Source organism: Saccostrea echinata, unplaced genomic scaffold (assembly GCF_033153115.1).
Source record: "Saccostrea echinata isolate AGI-Se365-2 ecotype Australia unplaced genomic scaffold, CSIRO_AGI_Sech_v1 ptg000012l, whole genome shotgun sequence".
Taxonomy (NCBI): domain Eukaryota; kingdom Metazoa; phylum Mollusca; class Bivalvia; order Ostreida; family Ostreidae; genus Saccostrea; species Saccostrea echinata.
The window spans coordinates 12,737,415-12,763,952 of record NW_026889761.1 but is presented as its reverse complement, the minus strand read 5'-3'; the positions used below and the strand labels follow the sequence as shown (position 1 = coordinate 12,763,952).

Here is a 26,538-nt window from a genome sequence, read left to right as displayed (position 1 = left end):
CATTTTTGATAATTTTTTTAATAAATCTATTGCACTTTGAAATATGATAAAGAATACATCAGAGTAACCGAGTACCGATTTTAATATTCAATACTCGGAAGTTCGATCGAATACCCAGTTAACCGGGTACTCGTTGACATCCCTGAGAGAGAGAGAGAGAGAGAGAGAGAGAGAGAGAGAGAGAGAGAGATGTTAGGGATGTCAAAATATTTATTTTCCTTAGTCGACTATTGGATAGCATTATTCGAACGATAGTCGAATATTCGGGACATATTCTGAAAATTTCAAACTTCACTGGTACATCACGTATTTATAACAAAAACCTATTTACCTGCATTTACACATAAAGTAACATCAAATGCCTGTGACGTTGCCAACATATGTTCACAGGCACCTAGCGTGTGGATAACGTGTTTATATGAAATAAATTTAGACCGTAAATTTCTCCAAAACGTATGATTTCGCCGTCAATCACATTCATAAATCAGTTTATATTTTAGCAAGCATTAAAAAATTGCCTGCACGATAGTTTTTAAAACTTATAAGAATAAATCAGGGAGGGGGTTGGGGGGACGGGGGGTTAATACACACTATCAACACATCAGGTGCCTGTGATGTTGTTAACCACTGTTTGTTCAGTTCTTCATTGCCCCGGCTATCAAAATGTACTTACAATGTAAGCGAGCTGTTTTAGTATTATTTCGTAATTATCGAACTGTCAAAACGTGTGTCACGGCTACGGTGTGTTCCCTAGATTTGCATAGAAAGTCAACAGTTTTGTTATGGAAATTTTATCTTATCTTATCGACTGTTTGTGGAAAAACGGTTTCTCAATTTTGAGAAAATTCCATCTCGTTTTTCGTGCACTCATCTACAACATTTGTTTATTCGAATGTCATATCATTATTCGATCGTCGGTCCATTCGACTGATAATTGAATAGTCGACTATTCGTTGACATCCCTATTAATATATATATATATATATATATATATATATATATATATATATATATATATATATATATATAATGTTGTATGGACAGTTTGAGTTCTGCGCCTTCGTAGTTAATTCTGGATTTTGTCTATACCTAGAGCTTTGCTGTGATTTAAATTATTAATTAAATGATCATGGAAATTGCGTCAATAGTGACATCTCCACCTGGAATGGATTTCCCTTATTTATGTAGCAATATACCATTACATGTATCACCTGAATATGGAGTTTATATCCCAGTTTAATCGATATGCAAGAGCATGCTCTATACGTACGAACAATTTCTCAAGCGAGGCAAGCTATTGACAAATAAATTGATGAAATAAGAATATCAACATTATTGTTTAAATTAAGTCTACATTTCTCAAATTTTATGGTTGATACAATGACCTTGTCAGCAAATAAAATCTACCGTTTAGTCAAATGTTGACTGACATTTTTCAAACATGTGTTAGACCATTATTTTCACACTGAATTGTCTACGGATTTTTCCGTTTGCCCAGTCATGACAAGTAGCACACGGGGTGTGACCCGTCGCCAGGGGATGCTTCCTCCTCCATGGCACCTGATCTCACCTCTGATGTTTTTAGAGGTCCGCGTTTGCTCTGTCCCAAATTTGTATTGTTTAAATGGACTTTTGAGATTGATTAGTGTTCGTTATCTTCATATTTGAATTATTGGTCATTATTTTGGCAATTGTTTTTAGATTGTTGTAAGAATTTTCGATAGACTGTAAAAAGGCAGAATTGAAGGTTCCAATCAATTAATCTGAAATAATCATTTATTTCAGCTAGCATTTTACCAACAGAAATAACTCTGGGCAATTCAGTCCATCAGTTTACAATAATAACATATAATTAATGCATATTTTACAGTAAGTTATAGACTCTCAAAGAGTCTAAAGGGGGGTGAGGCCCCTGATCAAATGCTCCTCAGTTCCACTCATTTGTATAGCTATAATATAAATCAGTATAATGTATACTTTAAAACAATATAATTGTTATACAATATATGTAGCAATGTTGTTGTATTATATACAAACATCTGAAAATTATAACCTTGTACAAATAATATATATATATCAAGTAATATAAATAAACATTATTAGGTCAACCTAATAGATCATAGTTACGTAATATAAGAAGAGCATGATGGATAAACTTCCCTAAGCCAACTAGCGTAGATATGCGATGTGAACCAAATAACTGAAGTATTTTAAATGTACTTGGCGATTTGTAATAATATTCATTTACGTATCTAGGGCATTGAAGAATGAATATTATTACAAATTCGTCTTCAATTTGATGAGTATCGCAAACATCGCATAATCTATCCTTCCTGCTCTTCCCTTGGTACCTTACGTATTCAATATTTAGATTATGAGAAGAAAGTCTAATGCGGAAAATATGCTTTTTTTTAATTACTCTGAAAATGTTTTGTTAAATATGTAAAAATTGCATTTTACAGAAGTTAGATTGGATGGACAACGTGTTTATATAAAAAGCATTTTGTCGAAATATCCCTAAATGCGTTGCACTCTTGGAGATACAGATTCTATTTTTTATACATACATAAAATGAGCAAAGTTTATAACTTGCTGTTTCATCCAGAATTCTCCGAAACCCAGGCTAAGTAGTTCAAGCTTTGCGTCACGCGCCCAATTTATACTATAGTTCCTAACCCATTCTCTGGATCGTATCGCAGGTATTCGTAAGAAGATTTTAAGATACAATTTTCTGTGTTTAGCAATTTACACCAAAATTTCATGATTTTTAGTTTTCGTTGTACAATAAGTGGATATCGGCCTAATTCTCTATAGATCATGTTATTGTATACGTTGCGCCTAACACCAAGAGTATTTTTACAAAAAGATAAATGCAATCTCTCAATTTCCGGAGATTTATGGAAACCCCAAATTTCGCTTCCTAGGAAATAACACTTCCAGTGTATGTATCAAATAGTTGACAACGGGTTTCAACATTGAATTCAAATTTCTTAATACTGCGGTTTAAACCAAATAGTGCTTTTTGACCTTGGTCAGCTAGCTTCTTTTGCGTAACATTGAATTTAACGTTATTATTTAAGCATAATCCTAAGTAATTAAAAAAGGAGTCAACAAGTTCCAAAATTTCATTGTAATAAGTCCATGATAAATTAACACATCCTCCTTTTCTGAATACTAATTTTTTTTTTATTTTGCGGTGTTTGGATGTTGAATGACATTTTTTCAAAATTTTGTTTTGCCATTATTTTCACACTGAATTGTCCACGGATTTTTCCGTTTGTCCAGTCATGACAAGAAGCACCCGTCAGCAGGGGATGCTTCCTCCTCCATGGCACCTGATCTCACCTCTGATGTTTTTAGAGGTCCGCGTTTGCTCTGTTCCAAATTTGTATTGTTTAAATGGACTTTTGAGATTGATTAGTATTCGTTATCTTCATATTTGAATTATCGGTCATAATTTTGGCAATTGTTTTTAGATTGTTGTAAGAATTTTCGATAGATTATAAAGGTAGAATTGAAGGTTCCAATCCATTAACCTGAAATAATAATTTATTTTAGCTAGCATTTTACCAAAATAAATAATGAACACGTTTTCGTCCCCATATCAATTGTTCAGGTACTACATTTTGTATATCGTGTACTAGTGGTATTTGCATTATCAATAGACATGCATTTAAAAGGTAAACATTGCCAGAGTAAGGCTAGTTGTACCTTTATTAGTTTCATACAAAACACAAAAAATGCTGATGTTTATTTTATTGTAAACAATAAAGGTCATACAATTCAGAGGAATCCAATACAACACCCTGTAAAGTCAAAGATACAAAAAAATCATCACCAAGAAACAGTAAAGGAATAAAATCTTTCAATACTCAAACATCAAACATACCTCTAAAGGATCAAGTATGTCATGTAGGAAAAAACAGATTCAACCATCACCACAAGTTTTTATGAATATCTTTGAGCACTTTTATGTTTGTTTTCATTAAGTAGTACATGTACATGAAAAATTCCTGAAGTTTAGTGACCCTAAAATTTGTTTTCTAAATCAGTCCATCTTTAAAGGAAAATTATTTTAATAATTATAACTATTTATTAAAGGTTAATGAAAGTATTTGCTCAGTTTACATGAAGTTAAATCAAATAACCATTCTAAGATTCCCAATGGTTTGTCCCTCAGTGACAAAACTGAGAAATACATTTCAATTTGGTATTTAAAAACAATCAACTACAATCATCTATTTTCATTCAGCTTTGCTTTATATTTTCAATAAATGTTATAGTACTTAATACATATAAATTTATAATAAAACTGGCAAGAAATCTGGAAGGTAAAAAACTTCTTTACTGACTAGATTGTCAATTGTATAAAAAAAAAATCTATGCCACTTACATGTACTTACAATATGAATACCATTAATTAAGATTATACATTTCCTTTAATCTCAATATCACGTTTTACAATACTCGTGTATAATTTTTCTTTTCAATTCCTTTATCACAGTGCTTCTATACAGCAGTATATCATGAAGCATTGCTTTTTACGATGACAAGAAAAGAAAGTAATGATAGCAAACAGATCCTGTCTACAACTTTTTAGCACAACCCTACAATGTATAATAAACCAGAAGTCTCTGACGGGACTGTAGCTCTACTATAACAAAGGAAAAGTTGCACTTGTACTTGAAACTTTGCAACTGCAATAAATGAATAATGATCCTTGGTTTAGTCTCTTTTTGTGGCAAGATTTATTGCAATCAGAAAAAACTGTAGGAGGAGTAGCCTTTTAAAAGAATTTGACAGAAACTTCGATTTTAGTAACCATGGCAACATCATTCTTCAAAATAAATAAAATGATAAAGACTATTATGTACCTCAGTGTAGTCTACTTGTGTGCCAAGTTATATTGAAATTAGACTGAAACTGTAGGAAGAGAAGTGTTTTGAAAGCATTTCACAAAAACTTCTTTTTTTAGTAACCATGGCAACACCCTTCATTGAAATCCAAAAAAATGGTATACAAAATTATGTATCTTAGAATTGTCTACATGTGTACCAAGTTATACTGAACTCAGACTAAAACTGTAGGAGAAGTAACATTATGAAAGTATTTCATAGAAATTTATATTTTAGCAAACATGGCAACACCATTCAACGAAATCTAAAACCAATAACAGAATTATGTATCTTAGAGTTGTCTACATGTGTACCAAGTTATATTGAAATCAGATCAAAACAGTAGGAGGAGTAACGTTTCAAAAGTATTTCACAGAAATTTTTTATTTTAAGCAACCATGGCAACACCATTCAATGAAATCAAAAACCAATAAATAGAATTAAGTATCTTAGTATAGCCTACTTGTGTGCTAAGTTATATTAAAATCAGACCAAAACTGCAGGAGTAGTGTTTTGAAAGTATTTCATAAAAATTTCTATTTTTAGTAACCAGGGATGGGGTAATCGTAATCGATTGTAATGATTATTTTTTTCCAAGTAATCGACAGTAATCTGTAATCTTATTTTAATTGATTACAGCTTAAATTTTTAATGTATAATTATAATTAGTTTTTTGATTACTTTAGATTATTTTATACATAATTTAATTCTGGTTGTAAGGCTGTTTTTCCATTGGATAAAAAAATTAATTTATATCATATAAAATGGGTTGCCAATGCCTACATCACAATGTTTTGCATCAAAAACATATCAATCCGCCTGACGTTACATACATTTTTTTTTTACAAATCAAAGTCATTTTTAAAGGACAATCATCTTTTTCTCTTACACCAAATGAATGAAAATTAAATTATTAGGAATGAATTTAAGGTATGTCACTCGTGAAATTTGTTATATCAAGGATTTTTTGAGAAGTATATTTTGGATAAATACTCATATAGTATGACTCAAAATCGCAGAGAAAATGGGGGGTCAGTGTGCATCTAACTGAGCTACGGTACAATTAAGTTGACCTTTTTGCACTTAAATTGTAACTCTTAGGTTAATCACTTTAACCGTTATCATATTTTATAAGATGTAACCATGGCAATAAACATAATCTTATTTTACGTAAAATAGTTTGAATAATATTTATCATTGAACAAATCATGCAAGTTAATGCGCGTAAATTATCGTGTGACCTTTTGGCACTAAAAAAGTCTCATATTTGGGGTATTAAAAATCTAAATAGGCAATAGAATATTTTCTTGTATCAAACTTTTTACGACTTAAGTGCTGATCAGTCAAAAGTATCGGGTAGTTTAAAATAATGAAAGAAAAAGTTGGGGTCAGTGATGTAGATTTTGAAATATTGGTCAAAATATGCAATTTTCAGGCAAAAAACTGTGTAAATTTTATCTCAACTTCCTTAACATATCTTCATTTCTTGGCAATGTTTGTTGAGCGACGGTGTAAATTTTGTTATAATAATATAAATTGAGACCTATATTTAATATTCCAGGCATATCATAACGGAAAATATTCTCTGAGAAAAAGTATATGAGGCTAAAGTTCCAAGATACTAAATTTAATAAATGTGTAGATTTGCAGAATTTTCTGCTAAATATCCTTCCGCCACAAGAAATAGTCCCTTATAAATCTTGCTTCTTTGTGAATTTTTGAGCAGTTTTTTAATTGAATGTTGAACATTTTACATTGTTTAATTTAAATATGTTATAAAGATTGAATTGTAATAAAAAGTTTTTAAGTAAGAAGTTCTGACTGAAATTTTCTAAAAGGCTGACGAGTGACATACCTTAATAGCTACCCAATTTATACGGTATAAACTGGGTTGGAACAGTTTATGCTTTTTTATAAACCACTTCGTGGTTTATAAAGCGTAAACTGCCCCAACCGAATTTATAGTGTATAAAATAGGTAGCTATTAAATCCATTCCTTAAATAAATGGATGTTATTTTGGAGAATTATTTCCACTCAGTCACACATAAATATAAAATATAAAGCACCTAGTGTAATGCTTGAATTTCCTAACTTTTATTATCATAAGTTTAATAATGTTCTCAAAAACATTTGCATTAAAGACCAACTGGTCTAGTATTAAATAATTCAGAAGTGTATTTCAACCATTTATTAATAAAGTATAGATTTTTTGTGTGCATTTTACATATGACCCACTGTCCTCTTGCTGCATGTCCTTTTCCATATTTCAGATGTTGAAAAACTTTGTCTTGAAATAGAAAATTATAAATAGCAAAAAAAAAGATTTAAGCGCTGTATTAAATATAAATAATTTGGTAAATAAACTACATAGTACTCGAAAAATAAAAAAAGAAGGAAATACTTATTCATATCTGAAAATGTTTAAACAACTTCAAACTTGTGTTTTAGTAACTTTAAAATTTGCAAAATCATTCTAATGTTTTCATTCAAATTTACATCAGTGAGAGGTTATATGTGTCTGTAAGAGAGGGAGTGTGTCACTGTGCTTGCTTATCTTAATTGGCTAATTAATTGACTGAGACATGTCTGATTTGCAGATAATGAGGTGTAAATTGTGAACTACCTAGTGTTTAACTTTATTCCATTGAAGACAAACAATATTATTAAAAGAATTAATAGCTCTCAAAACACTTATTTCAATACAGAATGAAATTGTGCTATTCGTTACTTTAAATTACTTAAAGACACATTTAATTTCCATATTTATTACTAAGAGTCGTTCTCATTTACTTATTTTTTTTTTTTTTGAAAAAGACACGTACAGGAATGTTTAATGTGTACTGTCAACATACGGGCAGCCCAAATACTTCTAATGAAGTAATTCACCCTAAAATATTAAATATAATTTTTGCAACAAGTCAATAAATATGGAGGTTCAGATCCAAGGTTGAAAGGAATAATGAATTCCTTGGCATATTTTATTGTAGGAATCATGTCTCCACTTTCCATGGTAGAGAATCCCTCACTTGGGCATTTAGTGAGAATGTTATCCAGAATAAAACCTTAAAAGAATCTGCACTGAAACTGCAGGAACACATTCAAACTTCAGTAGATAACATCAACATTTACCATTTAAATATTGCTTTGATATTTGAAGGGATAAAAAATTGGAAGTAATCCATTATTAATCGATTACATCTTCCAAAGTAATTGATTACAATCGATTACAGGACAAAAATGTAAGTAATTGATTATTAATCAATTACATTTTTCAGTAATCATGCCCATCCCTGTTAGTAACCATGGCAACACTTTTCTTCAAAATAAAAAAAAACAATAAAAAGAATGATGAACCTTAGTGTAGTCTACTTGTTTTCCAAGTTATATTGAAATCAGACCAAAACTGTAGAAGGAGTGGCATTTTTAAAGTATTTCACAGAAATTTCTATATTTAGTAACCATAGCAACACCGATCAACGAAATCAAAGACTGATATACAGTATTATGTATCTTAGTATAGTCTACTTGTATTGAACTCGGACCAAAACTGTAGGAGGAGTAGCGTTTTGAAAAGTATTTCACTGAAATTTCTATTTTTAGTAACCATGGCAACACCCTTCATCGAAATCAAAAACTGATAAAGAGAATTATGTATCGAACTGTAGTCTACTTGTGTGCCAAGTTAGGCCAGGTAAAATTAATCTTTAGATTCTCATCCCCGCCCGCCCCTCTCAAAGTGCCCCGCCCCGTTGTTTTTTATTTTGCTTTTTGGGTGCCAAACGTATTATTTTCATGTATTTTTATTCAGCAAGAATCTGGGTCAAAATTTAAGAGTTATCTCCCGTCTGTATTAAAAGTCGCGTGGCGCTATTTATAGCAAAAAAACTATGTGAAGAATGGGGAAAAATCGGCAATAAAAGCAGTTTAAATATGTAAGGAAAAGATAACTGGTTAGTTAAGAGAAGGCAGAAAAGCAAAAATAACATATAAACACATCTAGATACCATCACTGGCATTGGCAAGTTTTTAAAGAGATTTTAATCAAGTAAAAACGGACGAAGAAAATACACATGGTCAAGTTTTAAATAACGATCTCCAGATGTATGTGATTTTGCATTAAAAAAATAAAACATCGTCCAAAGACTTTAGAAAATAATAGTGCTAAGGAAATGTTAAATCTTAAAACTGTTCAGGCCTAGGCTTTTCAGTAGAATATTTTACAGATTTACACAATCCTGTTTTGCAAATATGATATATTTTAATGTCGAACATGTCAAGTCTCAAGAACGATTGAATGTATCAGGACAGTGTAAATCTGTGATATCTGTATATCACACAGAACAGGAGTTGTTGGTAAAACTTTAAGGTATTTGGGAAAAGGCCGATGAGAAAACATGCATATGCAATTTATTAGGATCAGCACCTCTTTTTATTTGGCGTGTGCCGTATCCATGTACTTGATAATTTGTTAATAAAACTAACGTTATATATATTTTTAATTTTCTATAACAAGAACTTCTGTAGATATTTAAAAGAATATGAAAACAATAAAATATATTCATATTGGCATTAACATGTAAAATTTACGTGTACGAATGTTTTGTTGATACTTTCAATTATAAAAAGTAAAAAATAAAATCCGCCCACCCGCCCCAATTTTTTAGCAAATTAGGATGAGAATCTAAATTTTAAATTTATATGGCCTTATATTGAACTCAGACCAAAACTGTAGGAGGAGTAACATTTTGAAAAATTCTTTACAGACAGACAGACATACAGCTAGACAGACGGATGGAAGACGGACACCTTACTATTGCATAAGCTCTTCTCTTCTCTGACCAGTAGAGCTAAAAATCAAGATGTTTATTTGATGGAGTTGGTTTATTCATATCCAAGGATAACTGTATTATGCAAATTTTTAAGATCATACCATAAGCAATAACTTCTAATTTTCTTTTAAAAATTAAAGTAGGAAACATTGTACTTATTAATTTTCTTGCCAGTAATTCATTCTAAGACATCAAATTATAGTCTCAGTCAATTCACCTTAGAGACATTGAAATGGCACAATTTTAGCTTTAATATTGTAGAGTGTATAATGTAAATTTTAATTATAGAACATGAACAAAATAATTATTGGCAATTGCAAGGAAACTTAAAAAATAAATACATGTAACAAAAACCAATGGCAAAGGAGTATGCAAAACTAAAATGGGACCAAAAATGTTAAATCAATACAGGGACAGAAAAGGAAAACTGGGAGAGAGTAAAAAAGGTAATAACTGAATATATTTTAAAAGTATTGTAGATTTTATAATACTTTGTGGACACGGAATGTCCGATTACTGAACACAAGTTTGAAATATTTTGTATATGCTGGAGATTCATATCGTATTTCATCACAAAATCTAGGAATGTTGCTTTTGACTAATCCTGGTTCCGCCTTCCCATGATCTGGGATCTACAAGTGAATAAGTAATGTTCCTATTACTATAATATAGGCAAAGGGAATAATTTAATGGTGCAAACTACTTCCTTTCAACTTTTCTGAAAGGGTGAAAGTCCATATAAATTTGAGAGTGATATTATTCTAAATAATTAATGAAGTTGCAAAATTCAATCAAATAAAAGGAGTATTTACATCAATTTTGCATTTCATGAATCTTACTGTGCAGTTAGATATATTTGAGGACCTGGGGGTACATGAGAATTTAATTGTATAACTATAACTATATCATTCAATCACTTTTAACTTATGATTAAAATTTTCAGTGAAACAATTAAAGGATGAGAAACACAAGCACTGCAAACCAACTATTATTCGTGACATTTATTTGTAATTCAGCATTTTAAATCCACCCTATGACTACTAAATAGAAAATATGCTACATACATGTAAGTACTTAATTAAATTAATGGCTATCAACAAGAGAAATTTGCGTGTAATATAAAGTTGAGAAACTCATGGATATCTTATACAAGCAAATAAAAATTAGTTTACAGTACTGAAGACTTACCACTCCATTGTCAATATCTACAATATCAGGTGTCCGACATCCCTTAGAAGGTGCTAAACAAATACTATCCTCTAATATGATATAACTTGATTTGTACTTTTTTAGAATGTCATGGACATCTTTGGGTGTTCTTCTCCCATATATTTGGTAAAGCTGTAAGAAAATTTATTTTTCATGTACACAAACCAATGCATACAAAGGATATAATAAGTCATCTACTTTAACAATTAAGAATGGAATTTTGAAATACAATTTCAAATAAATTAAAGCACATGGATTGTATTTCTTTGACAAAAAAAAAGAAAAAACAAGAGGCCCAAGGGCCTTGAATCGCTCTTCTGATAAATTGTACGACCTATCACTTCTATCTGAAGCCTTTTAGTATCCTGTATATTTAAATAAAGCCTTGAAATTCCAAAAGTAGGTCATCAAGACCTACATTTTTGTTAAAACACTCTGAGAACCCAAGATATATTAACCGACATCGTTTGATGATTCAAAGCCCCTTATTATCTTAAATATTCAGATAAAGTCAAGAAAATCCAAAAGTACGTCATGGTGACCTACTTTTTGATAAACATACTCAACTAACAAAGTTTCATGATCCTAAGTTTCTAATAATATGAAATTTTTAGATATTGCCTTAAAAAAATTACAAAAGTAGGTCATTGTGACTTACTTTTTAGTTGACACATTCTGAGGACTCAAAATACATCAAATGAGAAAGTTTGATGATTTGAAGACAATAAGTATCTGAAATAGTTAAATATAGCCTTAAAATTCCAAGTAGGTCTTGGTGACCTATTTTTCAGTGACATAGTCTGGGGACCAAAGGTGCATCAACTGAAAAAGTTTGATGATTCTATGCCAATAAGTATCTGAAATTAATATAGAGTCTTTAACTTCTAAAAGTAGGTCACAGTGACCTACTTTTCAGTTGACACATTCTGAGGACTCAAAATACATCAACTGACAAAGTTTGATGATTCTAAGCCAATTAGTATCTGAAATATTTAAATATAGCAATAAATTTAAAAAGTAGTTACGGTGGCCTACTTTTAGTGACATACTCCGAGAACCCAAGATGTATCAACTCACAAAGATGATGAACAAAGGCCTCAATGTGTCAAAAATACGCCTCTAAAAAAATTTAAAACTGAATGCCTGCAGAATTCAAAAAGTAAGTCACTGTGACCTACTTTTTGTTAAATATGTTTGAAGGCCCCAAGATGCATCAACTCACAAGGTTTAATGATTCTTAACCTCTTAGTATCTGAAATAATGACCTTATATGTTTTGTAAATGATTAGCCATAACATTTTTAAAGTATGTCACAGTGACCTACTTTTTAGTTGACATATTTCAAGGCCCTATAATGCATAAATTGACAAGTTTAAATGATCATAAGCTTCAAAATGCCCAAGATATGCATTAAAATCAAATTGAAAAAGAATGCATGCAAAATTCAAAAAGTAGGTCATCATGACCTACTTTTTAGTCAACATGATACAGCCCTTTCAAAATGTGCCGGTACCCGGTACTTTTACCTGGCTGAAATAATTATTGTACCGGCCAAAATATTTGATGGAAAAAAATTTGATAACATATTAATTAAAATTGCTTCTACAGGGTACCTCCTATTTTTGTAAAAGTAACGCCTGTTTCTAATCTTTTTGAAAACCCTGATGATATGAGGTCCTAAGATGCATCAACTGACAAGATTTGATGATTCTAGGCCTTATAGAAAGCAAAATATCAAAGTTTTAACAAAACATAATTTTTGGTCAACTCTGAAGTGACGCTGAGCCCACGCCCTTTGCACCTGGGTGATGCCTTGAACAATTTTTAATCTACAACATATCCTATCCTTGTAAGTAAGTTTGGTGATAATCTGCCCAGTGGTTCTTGAGAAGATAAATTTTTAGCAATCACTTTTGTTTTTATCTTCCAAATTATCTCCCCTTGTTTACGGGTCACATCTTTAGCTTTAGTAAAAATGAGAGCCCTTGGACCAAGGATACTCTGTGACAAAGAGCAAAGGCCACTTTGAGCCTTTTTTGGCCCTGAGAATTTCTGAAAAAACCGAAACTGCACAGTAAATATTTGCTAATTTGCTTACCAATCAGAGAAAAACAACTGACCTCTTTGGTTTTAAATCTGAGATATTTGTCCTCGTAATGTGGATGGTTAGTGATTGGTCGACCTGTACATAGTTTGACCCCTGCTAACAGCTGCATACTGCCTGTAAACGCTGCACCTTTTGGCACATTGGACCTGTTATGATTCAAGAGAGATAACTCCATATATTTCCCTCACAAACAGAAAACTATCAGAGTTGATATTCCTATGCATACCACTAGGAGAAGCAACATTATGAATTATTACAAAGTTAAATGAAATTTAAGTATTATTCTTTTTGACACTTCTTCAAACTACAGGAAGCTGCAATTTATCAAAACCATATAGAGGATATTCAATGTTTTGTAGATGAATATGGAATTTATTTCATGAGTGGGATAGGATTTTTTGATATTTTCACGAGTGCGAAGCACGAGTGAAAATATCAAAAAATCCTGTCTCACGAGTGAAATAAATTCCATATTCATCTACAAAACATTGAATTTTCTGTTTATTACATTTTCTTTGATTTTCCCTTTGCCTCTGTCTTTTCTTAACACAGTGTCATAGGCTTGACGTCATAGTTGAGCGGTTGAGACGTCATAGCTTAGCAGTTGTGTGATTGAAAACATTACATAGCATGGATTTTGGCAACATATTTAGGAAGAAATTTGCAGTTTTAGCTCTATCAAGATGCTTAGGTACTATCTCTATCTTATGACAGGCCAGCAATTAATTTTTACTTACTTTGATATCCTTTCACACTGTGAGAGAATATCATTTTGGTATCCTTTCACACTGTGAGAGAATATCACTTTTATTCAATAAATAAATCACGGTATTTCACTGTTGAAAATGTAATAAAAGTTGCTAAACAATAAATAAATGGCCTATATTAACTTTATTTTTTAGTATTTGTAAAAAAAAAAAATTGATTTTCTAATTAATACTCCCCATACTTACTTAATCCACTCCATGAGTTCTACAGTATCTGGATCCCAAAACTCTTTTAATTCCTCTAATTCTTTCAATAGAGGTGAAAGTGCCTTTAAAAAGTTATACATTAATTATTATACTAATGGCATTTCTTCACATTTTGCTAGTTAGTTCAAAAGGAAAAAAATATAAAATGTACAAGTAATTGTGCCACGTACGTGTAACGTATGGTAGCACATACCATATGTTACACGTATGTGAAACATACGTAACACATACGTGTATTCCAACCGCATGTTACACGTACGTGGTATAACATATGGATAACATGCGTGTGACAACATACGTTTCACAAAGCGTACGTGAAACGTGCGGTTGGAATACACGTACGTGTTATGTACATTTCACATACGTGTCACATATGGTATGTGCTACCACGCGTTACACATACGTTAATGAACACGTGGTTTACATATGTATTGTCAACCATACGTTACACATACATTAATAAACGCACGGTTTACATGTGTATTATAAACCACACATTACACATATTTCACACACAGGGTTTACATTTATCATCAACCACACGTTACACATACGTTAATATATGCATGGTTTACATGTATTAAAACCACACATTACATGTACATTAATGACAAGTATGAGTGTTATCAGCTATGTTACATGTAGTTTAATAATTTTTTTTTTACATGTGTGTGAAAAGCTGGCTGTGTTTGAGAAGGCTGTATATTTTCTATATTAATGGTACTTTTACATACATGTACAATAAATGTAGGTCAACTATAATTAAATTCAATCCTTTTTAATTCGTTTAATTAATTAGTAAAATTATGAATTTTTGTCAACAAGTGAAAAAAATCCCTAAAAGTTTTATTGTTGCTGGGACTATATAATATTCATAAATTGGTGACATTTTCAAATACTGTAACAGGAACTTTTTGTACAAAAGTACACCTCAGACCAAATACTTTTTTTTACTTAATAGTTCAGAGTGAATTTGGAGAACTAATCAAGATAATGTTTAACAATCAACAGGTCTGGCACAATCTCTTGATTAAGCTTTATAGCTTGAAATAGCTATATAGCTTTATTAAGCTATTCAAAATAGCTTGATAAAGCTATTTATATGCAGGTTTTCACAAAAATGTTATTTGTACAAAATAGACAAAAAGTAGCAAGTACAGTGTATTTGACTATTCATATATGTAATATGGGTTATCAAATCAACAACCCAAATCAAAGATAGTTCTAACATTGCAGCATTTGAATACTTTTAAGCAAAAGATGAATTTCCATTGTTTGGGTAACTGTACACTACCTTGTGTGAGTTGAGGCATGGATAAGTATGATTGCTTCTCATTGTACTGAATTATTACCAATCAATTATCTTGTTGACCATAATTGGCCTCCTTTATAATTTCATTGAAGAGGTAACTGTATCAATTGCTTTATATAGCCCCCAAAACTTTTAGAACTTTGAGTACAAAGTCTCTTAAGGAGACGCAATTTGATGAGTGATTTTTACATGCATTATTTTCATAAGAGTTCAAGGTTGAATATCATCACTGCACCAAGGTGCGACTTTTTGTACATACTAGGAAATTAACACATTTGAGAAAAAAGTGTGATAAAATAGCTAAATCAAGCTATTCTGAATAGCTTAATAAAGCTATATAGCTAAATTAAGCTATATAGCTTAATCAGGAGATTGTGCCGGACCTGATCAATAACCTGTAATTCATGAAACAGAGTATTGCGACCAACTTGGTCCAAGTATAAAATCCCTCTTAAAACGGGACCCTAGATCATAAGTTGCGTGGATTTTAATCATTATACTGTAATATATTTTAAAGATTTAACTATTTTTTTTTCCAAAAAAATAATATCATATCATGATCTATGATAATGATGATTAAAACCCAATCACCTCTGAAAGCTCACAGGTGTGTGCATTGTTGACTTTTGTTGACTTGTTGTGCGTGTTTTGCGTCTTTAATGTTCCAATTTATTTCACATTGTTTACCTTACGTCCACTTGCATGTCTGACATGGAGTAATCAGTTCGCATTGGTGTGTAATTTACTCTTAGAGCAGTAAAACATAGTCTACATACAAGTACACCAATCTCGTAATATGTATATCGGATATCGGTAGAGGCACATAAAATTGAACTCGATCATCGGTAGATATAAACATTCCGAATTCAGGAGCAAAAGCTGAATTTGAAAAAAAAAAAAAAAGAAAAGAAAATCACGATAATTTCACAACAGAACTCAAATGGAATTCACCTAAATAGGTATTACATAATTATACAGTTGGTAGCGTCCGTATAACACTAAATATGTAAAATGTACGTTCCGGAATTTTCACCTCCGATTATTATTTACGTTAACGGGTGACGTCACTGGTAAGAAGTCTGACGTCTGCAAGACAGTGTCTGGAGTTAGGATAGGAGTAACAGTGAGGAATATACAGAACATCTACAGTTATTTATTTACTTTATATTTCAGACTGTGTTGCATGTAAACTAACGGGTGTGTTTCTTTTATTTTAGTGTATAACATAATGTAAACTTAGTTTACCAAATAAGTAAGAAAATATTGACGCAGTCAACTGTCTTGGTCAGCACCCCAGCCCAGGTGTGAATCAACAATGGCACATTATATCAAAATTAAGGTGAGGTATAAAACATACTGTTATAAAAAATATTTATTGTAAGATTTTTTTAGCCTACCAATAAGATGCAATAAAACACTTGATTGAAAAAGTTCCACCCACCCAATGTATTTCTTTACAAAACATGTAGAGGAAATATAAATTATCTTTTAGGGCAATAAGGGTGTAACACTTATTTTTCAGATGTCTTTTTCATACAGTCCTTATGAATATAAATAATGTATTTTGAGATTGTGATTTTTTTATGTGATTTTAAATGTACACTCCAGGATGGTGGCTGAAGCTCATCTCCTATGTAAACACCTAAATGCCAAGTCTGGACTTCAAAAACAGTTTCTGAAAGTTTAACCAGCATTATGGTAATACTCTTAAAAAAGAAATCAAATTTTCTGATCCCATTGCCTTTAGACTTGCAATTTAATACATATAATATCATGTAATGATGTGCATTACATTTCAATCACAAGAGGAGAAAATGTTAAATGTTATCAGTAAAATTAGTAATTTTTCATATTGTTTGTTTTGCTTTACAAGTCTGAAATGCAATTTTTTTTTAACATATATTTTCTTTTTTCCCCAAGGACAAAAAGTATACACTTCGAACAGACACAAAAACATATAGGTCCATGCCAAGCTATGAAAGATTTATGCTGAGGGTAAGTTCTATTATTATATAGAATTTAATTGTCAGACACATGGTTATGTCTAAAATTTTACTATTGTATTTATATCAGTGATAAGCAATATTTTGCACCTGAGCTGACTTACATGTAATCACAAAAAAATGTTATAACTAATTAGATAACCTTAGTCAGTCATGACCTATTGCTATCTGTTTTTAGCTCACCTGAGCTGAAAGCTCAAGTGAGCTTTTGCTGATCACATTTTGTCTGTAGTCTGTCTAGCTGTCCGTCTGTCTGTAAACTTTCACGTTTTTGACTTCTTCTCCAGAACCACTGGCCTATTTCAACCAAACTTGCCACAAACTATCCTTGGGTAAAGGGGATTCAAGTTTGTTCAAATAAAGGGCCACACCCTCAATAAAAGGGAGATAATTAAGAAATAGTGAAAATTTAGTGGGATGTTTTAAAAATCTTCTTCTCAAGAACCACTGGGCCAAAAAAGTTGAAACTTATAGGAAACCTTGTATGTCAAAGTGTTAATTCAAATTTGTTTAAATCACGAGCCCCAGGGGTAGGTTGGGGCCACAATGGGGGATCAAATTTTTACATAGGAATATATAAGAAAAAATCTTAAAAAATCTTCTTCTCAAGAACAGCAAAGCCTTGTTTAGTCATATTGATAATGAAGCATCATCAAGTAGTGTGGATTCAAGTTTGTTCAAATCATGACCCCCCAGGGGTAGGGAGGGGCCACAATGGGGGATCAATATTTATACATAGGAATACATAGGAAAAAAACTTTAAAATTCTTCTTCTCAAGAATAGCAAAGCCATGAATAGTCATTTTGAAATGGAAGCATCCTCAGGCTGTGTAGATTCAAGTTTGTTTAAATCATGATCCTCTGGGGATAGGATTGGACCATAATGGAAGATCAAAGTTTTACATAGAATATATAGAAAAAAAATCTTCTTCTCAAGAACAGAAAAGCCATGATTAGTCATGTTTATATGAAAGCATCATCAGGTAGTGTAGATTCAATTTTCTTCAAATCATGAACCCTGGGGTAGGGAGAGGCCACAACTGGGATCCAGGGATCGACGTTAACGGTTGTCCGATTGCCCGGGACAAGTAAATTCTCAGTTCGGGCAAGTGAAACTGTCGAAGTACTTGTCCGATCGGGCAAGTGATTTTTTTTTTTCATACAAATGTATATATCATTTAGTTTTCATTAATTTGTAAATAGACAATAAACTGAACATTTGATTTCCGCCAGGTACCTGACTGACATCATTCGGAATTCCTTGATAGCGTTTCTAGATTATACCGTTCATTTAAAAATCGGGTTCAGTTTTCGTGGTAAAATACGCTAGAACCTCCAACAACTTTGTTACCTACTTCGTACTTATTTAGATTATTTATTTACTTAAAAATAAGTAACATATGATATATCCTGATCAAATATACGTTTCGTAGCAACTATCTTCTTTTAGCGTTGCTTCACAGATATCTCTGAAAATTACAATTCACAAAAAGATCCTACTGAAAATAATTTTTAAAATGTGATTTTTATTAAAAGGAAACGGAGGATTATTGCTGCATGGCAGTGTGTGTTAATGACAAGGACAGTTGTATACATTTAATTACAAACGCATATTATGTGTTTTTTGATCACATTTTTTTTCTTAGCATAATTTTCTTCTTTTTTGGGGGGCAACCAAGTTTTGCATTCGGACAAGTCAAAGTTTGAGATCACTTGCCCGAAAGGCAAGTGAATATGAAAGTTAATGTCTATCCCTGGGATCAAGGTTTTACAAAGGCATATGTAGAGAAAAATCTTTAAAAAATTTCTGCTCAAGAACAACAAAACCATATGTTATATTAATATTTCTTATGGCCTGCGGGTGTGTCATCACCTTGACCCAAGGTCATTTGGGCAAGTTCAAGGTCACTGACAGAAAAAAATCATAATTCGTGTTTACACAAAGATTGCTTATGACCTGAAGGTGTGTCATGACCTGACCCAAGGTCATTTGGACAAGTTCATGGTCACTGACAGAAAAAGTTCATAATTTGTGTTCGGTCTGTATCTTTCCTATGGAGGATAATTTGGATGTTGGGAGTATCCACTTCACACAAAGATTGCTTATGACCTGTGGGTGTGTCATGATCCTGACCTATAGTCACATACTGTAGAAAAAATGGATAAATAATGCATCCATACTTTCCAACAGAGAAATACTTGAAAAAAGTGTTATTAATTTTTCAATGTAATAAAAAACAATATTATTATTAGTATTGCTGTTTTACTAGGCTATGCCAAAGTTTCATTCATTAAAAAAATATAATGAGCAATTACTGGTAAATTTTCTCTCTAAATGTATAAACAATTTTTGAACACCTTTTAGATCCTAAAATACTAGTATTAGTGACTTGGCATCTTCTCTGAAAAACCCAGTGGGGGGTATTTGTTCATATTGGACAGTTCTAGTTTAGTTCTAAAGGGAGTCAACCAGGAGTAATTATATGTTGAAAATAATGTTCTGAAGAAAAAAAACTATGTGTTTTTCCATATGCAAATTCATTTAATATTTTCTTTTTCTTTACAGATGAAAGGGAATTGCAGAAGAATGAATTGATGTTAACATCTCAACATTAAAATTGGCTTAAATTTGATTATGTCTTTTGTTGTGATTGCCTAAAGAGCAATTAGGATCAGGAAATTTGAGGTGAAGGATATCCAGATATGTACCTTCAAAATGTGGATCATTCAACATATGAAAAGAAAATAAGCCCCTGAAGAAAATTATGTCAAATGCATGAAATGAATATTTTAATTGCACATCATTTTTGTTTCACGTATGTTTACAATATATATGTGAAAAAGAATATTCGTTGTTTAACCATGGTTTGCCACATGTATGGTACTTATACATTTATCATATGAGCAGTGCATTTAACAAACATGTTAAACTCATGTTTCTAAAAACATACATTACACACATGTTGCACGTACGTTATTCATACGTGAACCATATGAATAACGTACGTGTGCAACATGTGTGTAACGTATGGTAGTCAATACGTATGTTTAACGTACGTGTCACGCATGATATACGTGTGAAAACGTGCGTTTAACATACGTGGTGCTTTTTTCATGTGATACGTACGTGAAGTCACGTACGTATCACATACGTTTAACGTACGTGATACGTACGTGGCACATTTTGCTGTGTATACTTGTACATTTTATAATCATCTTTTTTTTAAATTCCAGAACTGACATTTGATCAACCAGTGTTTACTCACTATTGCCAATAAAATGGTTAAAGTCAACAGAGTCATAAAGTGCCTGACTATCTGAACCTGTAATGTAACAGAGAACAAAACATAACATGATATAGCAAGATGACAAAAATCTGACAGAATGCCATGACATTTTATCCAATTATTTTGTGATTTCACTGTTATCATTAGAGGGATACTAAGCCAGCAGTAGTGAACCTATAGTCAAGAGTCTTACTATAATTCCCTGTGTTTTGAGGGGAGACAACAGTGTCCTCCATACTTTATAATCACAGATTCCCACACTCCCCAGGATACACATGTACGGAGTCCACAGGTACTTCATACGTAATGTAGACATCCCCAGCATCCCAAAGAAAACTGCTAATACTGTAACACACAAATAAGTCATAAACAAGATCTATATATAAATTCTTCAAATCAAATAACATCAACATGTAAAATCTTCAATTAAAATGTCATTCTTAAAGCATCATCCTTAACTAATGAGATTTATCAATGAAGACAATATCACTTTCCACTTTAATAACATTAAATTTGAGCAATATGAGAAAGGTAGGTTTTTTACCTGCATGGTAGGCTAGTTCTGGACGACAACTCAGAAGATGGATTTTTTTGGCACTTGTGTGATCTTTGACATTGGTGTCATGTACATGGTTGCTACAAAATTATATGATTAATTAGAATGTGTTTATAAATAACTGTAACATTCCTTAGTACATGCATTGTAAATGTCTAAGAATGTAACATTTCATTTCATTTCTTCAAATCACTTTTAAATCGTACATGTATGTGTATACAATTACAGACAAGTCATAAGTACACAAGTATACAGCAAAAGGTAACAAAATTTAAATTCCCATCCCCATTCTCTCTTCTTCAAGGGCAAGTAAGCCATTTAGGTTCAAAATGAATGGAAAAACTGGGAGAAAAAAGGCTGTTTTGTATATAGAACACAGGCAATCAAAGATTACGAAGCTCACCTCAACAAAAATACCTATCCGTATACTCTTTTTTGTATAAAAATTAATATGAGAATCTAAGAATTAAGCACAATTCAAATTTTTTTTTAATAAATCAATCAATAAGCATCAATCCTCATATACCTACCTCCAGTTCTGTAAAACTGCTATAAATAAAATGATTAACATTCCTAGATGTGTGACAACATATAAGGGGAAGACAACTCCTTGTGTTAGTCTCTCAAATGTATCAAACTGGAGGAAGCCAAAGGCATCAATACACAGGTACAAGAGGGCATCAAAGTCCCTGAAAAAGACAGGAAATTTAAGAGACAGTATACATGTATTTGTCCTATCTAAATCAAGCTTGCATGTGTATCACAAATTAAAGCTTAAAACCTCATAAAATAGGTTGGGGAAAAAGGTTTTTCCACAACACACCATATTTTCAATCTAAACATTTTATAGAATTCTTTGTATTTTTCCAGTTATATAATTCGTAAAAAACTTGATTAAAATTACATCTTACAGTGATTTCTTACAATGATTTTTATCTCTCACCTTGCATGACCAACATTAAATTTTGACATGATAAATTTGTAGATATGATCATCTGCATCAATCCCAAGTATTAACTAGAACAAGATCAAATAAAAATCATGGCCATAGCATTAAATAAATATGTATAAGTCTTTCAATAATGCACAAGTTCATCATAAACGAAGTAAACTTATATTATTTTATATATGGTGTACCTTAAATAAATTCTGTAACAGTATCATGGAGACTAGAACTGTCAGAGAGTAACCAAACACCTTAATGATTCGACTAGGAACACTGCATGGCTTCAGCTCATCTCCCTGAAGATACAAGAATTTCCACAGCATGAATCAGTATGTAAATTTAATTTTCCAAATATGCAGCTGTCCTTTGAATTTCTGAACATGTGGTGTATATGCATTTTGTTAACAAAATGTTGGCCTTGTACAACATATTCTTTTATTTACCTTACCTTAAGATAGATAAGTAGAAGGGCAGAAGGAATAAAACTCATGACTAAAGACCCTAGGATCATTTTGTTGAAGAACTGCAGGAAGCAAGTCAAAAGTAAAGAGGTACCCTGAGCGATAAACAGCATCTGAATCTGAAATACAAGGTCACAGTGATATATTCCACTGAGTCATCTCCAAAATTAACTCTTCAAAAAAATTGACATATTTCATTGATGATTCAATAAGATTTTCAATATATGACCATCTTAGCCCCTCCCCTGATCCATGAGGACATGAATTTCAGAGTATTTGTAGAACGCTAGCTGCTCATTGTATCTAAGCATCATGTCCATGAGTAAAGCCTAAGATTCTCAAAGGACAAAGTATGGTAACGGCCGAATCTGGCGCCTTATTTGATGTAAAAATCAGAACACAGTTAAAATTGTGATAGTTTGTAGTTAAGAACTTAAAATGATGCTTGTTTTAAAACCAGCACTAATTTTGATTCAAAGCTTACACGGAGGCCACAAGAGGGTGCAGAAGTAGGACATTTTCCCGAATTTCCTCAATTCTAGTGGAATTTTGTCAAATTTGAGATACTTTTCACTTCGGGAAACATAGAGCACAAGCTTGCCTATCTGAGATTTTTATACATAAGATGCATCTGGTACTAGTGTATGAAATATATAAATCTGGTAGATAGGCAAGCTTGTGCTCTATGTTTTCTGAAACAAAATGTGCTGTAAAATCGATGAAAATTTGCATAAAATAAGAAAATTCGGAAATGGACATATTTTAGGACCTTCTTGTGACCTCTGTGTATCCCATAACTTAAAACCAATACTCATTTTGTGGCAGGGGTAACAACAGGATTCTGTTGAAAAACTGTTGCATCATTCTAAAACACACCCCAAACCAGGGGCCAAAAAGGGTTCTTAGCCTATCTTGTCCTTTGTATTGTATTTTCAATATATGATGCATTTAGTCTCTCCTTGGGGCCTGAAGCCTGGATTTCAAAATTTTGATACAGAATAAGCTGCAATCCTCAAAGCGCTTTGCCTGTTAGATGTCCATGATGATTTTCAAGGCAGAATACTTTCAAAGGTGTAAGGAATTATAAAATCCTTTCAGATAATTATAAGTTTCATAAACATAACATATTCAATCATAAACCCAGTTTAAATTTCCACGAACCTTTCTGGAAGGCACCATATCCAAGATCCAGGTTCCAAATAAAGTGAAGGCTTGAAGTAACAGTACAAACTGGTTAAACTGCCAGCAAAGGGAGAAACACAGAGTGGAGATGAAGATAATCATCACAGACAACTTCTGTAAGTAAAACAATTACATGTAATGCTGAGAACATTTTAAATTTATTTATAAGCACAATTGATTGGGAATTTTCCTTAAATTTTGGGAAAAAATAGAGTAAATTCCATTGGGACAGGTACTTTAGGACCTGGATGCAAGGGTTATTAAGCCCTGCAATTTCACTGACAGTGTGAACTTTCAGTAAAGTATTGACATGAATATAGTTGTGTCACTTCAAACTGTCATATATGTTAATATATATTTTGCATCAAAGCATATGTTGGCACAGATGGAAAAGTGTGATTCATGCAGAATTTTCTACATTCAATTGATCTAACTTAAATTATATCTGTTTGTAAGCAACAACTAATTATTCCACTAAGAATATCCTAATAAAGACAAAAAAAAGAAATCAAAAGTTCTCCATCATGGTCTTAGACTCTTGTGTCTTTCTTATTCCAGTCCTTCCATAGCCCTTCTTCGAAAGTGATAATTTATTGTCGTAATGCAATTAAACCTTCTGCAACTGGAAACTGCTTTTCTGCAAAAAAAATCCTACTTTTCCACGACAAATCATACAGCTATTCCACAATATATTTTTTGCTTTACTGCAACTTATTTTGATATCTACCTCTTCTCTTAGACAGGTAAAAATCTTATCACAGCAACTCTTTTGAATCAGTTGTAGTTTGAACTTTGCATACTTTTCCTACCCTGCATCACCAGTAAATGGCATTGTATCGCATAAGCGGGTTATGTGATTTTTTTCTGCAATAGCTGCAACGTTAATTCCCATACTAACAACCAAAGAAAGACATTTTATTGTTTATATTTATATTATAGTTTAAACCAATCCTGGAAAAGGAATGTGAAGTAATCATGGAAAGGCAGACAGGGGTTCTGAATTAAAATGGCCTTCTCCTATCTTGCTTTTTTTTTTGGGGGGGGGGGGGCACAGAGCATGAGGGCTTTTTGACATTTTTTTCTGAAAACACTTAGTTTTCTTCCTTACCTCTTTCTTTGGAGAACAGTTATGTCTAAAGTAGTATGTTGTGGCTGCTATCTGTACCCAGATGAAGGGGAGAGAAAAGCTCTCCCTAAGGGGAATTATATACTCCACTCTAGTAGTGTCTACCCTGTAATATAGAAAACATTAAGGAAATTGTATACTCTACTCTAGACTAGTAGTGTCTATCCTGTAACAGAGAAAACATTCAGGGAATTATATACTCCACTCTAGTAGTGTCTACCCTGTAACACAGAAAACATTCAGGGAATTATATACTCCACTCTAGTAGTGTCTACCCTGTAATATAGAAAACATTCAGGGAATTATATATACTCCACTCTAGTGCTGTCTACCCTGTAACACAAAAAACATTCAGGGAATTATATACTCCACTCTAGTAGTGTCTACCCTGTAATATAGAAAACATTCAGGGAATTATATACTCCACTCTAGTGGTGTCTACCCTGTAACACAGAAAACATTCAGGGAATTATATACTCCACTCTAGTACTGTCTACCCTGTAATGTAGAAAACATTCAGGGAATTATATACTGCACTCTAGTACTGTCTACCTGTAATATAGAAAACATTCAGGGAATTATATACTCCACTCTAGAAGTGTCTACCCTGTAATATAGAAAACATTCAGGGAATTATATACTCCACTCTAGTAGTGTCTACCCTGTAACACAGAAAACATTCAGGGAATTATATACTCCACTCTAGTAGTGTCTACCCAGTAACACAGAAAACATTCAGGGAATTATATACTCCACTCTAGTAGTGTCTACCCTGTAACACAGAAAACATTCAGGGAATTATATACTCCACTCTAGTAGTTCCTACCCTGTAACACAGAAAACATTCAGGGAATTATATACTCCACTCTAGTAGTGTCTACCCTGTAACACAGAAAACATTCAGGGAATTATATACTCCACTCTAGTAGTGTCTACCCTGTAACACAGAAAACATTCAGGGAATTATATACTCTACTCTAGTAGTGTCTACCCTGTAACACAGAAAACATTCAGGGAATTATATACTCCACTCTAGTAGTTCCTACCCTGTAACACAGAAAACATTCAGAAACATTCAGGGAATTATATACTCCACTCTAGTAGTGTCTACCCTGTAATATAGAAAACATTCAGGGAATTATATACTCCACTCTAGTAGTGTCTACCCTGTAATATAGAAAACATTCAGGGAATTATATACTCCACTCTAGTAGTGTCTACCCTGTAATATAGAAAACATTCAGGGAATTATATACTCCACTCTAGTAGTGTCTACCCTGTAACACAGAAAACATTCAGGGAATTATATACTCCACTCTAGTAGTTCCTACCCTGTAACACAGAAAACATTCAGAAACATTCAGGGAATTATATACTCCACTCTAGTAGTGTCTACCCTGTAACACAGAAAACATTTAGAAACATTCAGGGAATTATATACTCCACTCTAGTAGTGTCTACCCTGTAATATAGAAAACATTCAGGGAATTATATACTCCACTCTAGTAGTTCCTACCCTGTAATATAGAAAACATTCAGGGAATTATATACTCCACTCTAGTAGTTCCTACCCTGTAATATAGAAAACATTCAGGGAATTATATACTCCACTCTAGTAGTGTCTACCCTGTAACACAGAAAACATTCAGA

The 26,538-nt window shown here is 32.3% G+C and overlaps 1 protein-coding gene and 1 long non-coding RNA gene across 2 annotated transcripts in view; one reads left to right on the top strand and one right to left on the bottom strand.

Annotated features, from left to right (window-relative positions):
• Positions 1 to 10,124: 10,124 nt before the first annotated feature.
• Positions 10,125 to 26,538, bottom strand: part of LOC133185380 (probable C-mannosyltransferase DPY19L3) — a 40,614-nt gene continuing 24,200 nt past the window's right edge. The window contains exons 6-18 of the mRNA XM_061320543.1: positions 24,871 to 24,994; positions 23,742 to 23,876; positions 22,568 to 22,699; positions 22,311 to 22,415; positions 22,117 to 22,190; positions 21,704 to 21,862; positions 21,162 to 21,253; positions 20,811 to 20,962; positions 20,597 to 20,653; positions 13,995 to 14,077; positions 13,055 to 13,187; positions 10,914 to 11,066; positions 10,125 to 10,357 (exon numbers count right to left, since the gene is read on the bottom strand). Of these exons, the coding sequence (XP_061176527.1) occupies positions 10,208 to 10,357; positions 10,914 to 11,066; positions 13,055 to 13,187; positions 13,995 to 14,077; positions 20,597 to 20,653; positions 20,811 to 20,962; positions 21,162 to 21,253; positions 21,704 to 21,862; positions 22,117 to 22,190; positions 22,311 to 22,415; positions 22,568 to 22,699; positions 23,742 to 23,876; positions 24,871 to 24,994 (1,549 nt within the window). The 3' untranslated portion in view covers positions 10,125 to 10,207. The remainder of the gene's footprint in view (positions 10,358 to 10,913; positions 11,067 to 13,054; positions 13,188 to 13,994; positions 14,078 to 20,596; positions 20,654 to 20,810; positions 20,963 to 21,161; positions 21,254 to 21,703; positions 21,863 to 22,116; positions 22,191 to 22,310; positions 22,416 to 22,567; positions 22,700 to 23,741; positions 23,877 to 24,870; positions 24,995 to 26,538) is intronic.
• On the top strand, positions 16,930 to 19,981 carry LOC133185381 (uncharacterized). The gene is made up of 3 exons (XR_009720907.1): positions 16,930 to 17,025; positions 17,248 to 17,322; positions 19,897 to 19,981. It is a non-coding gene; the product is annotated as an uncharacterized LOC133185381 (long non-coding RNA).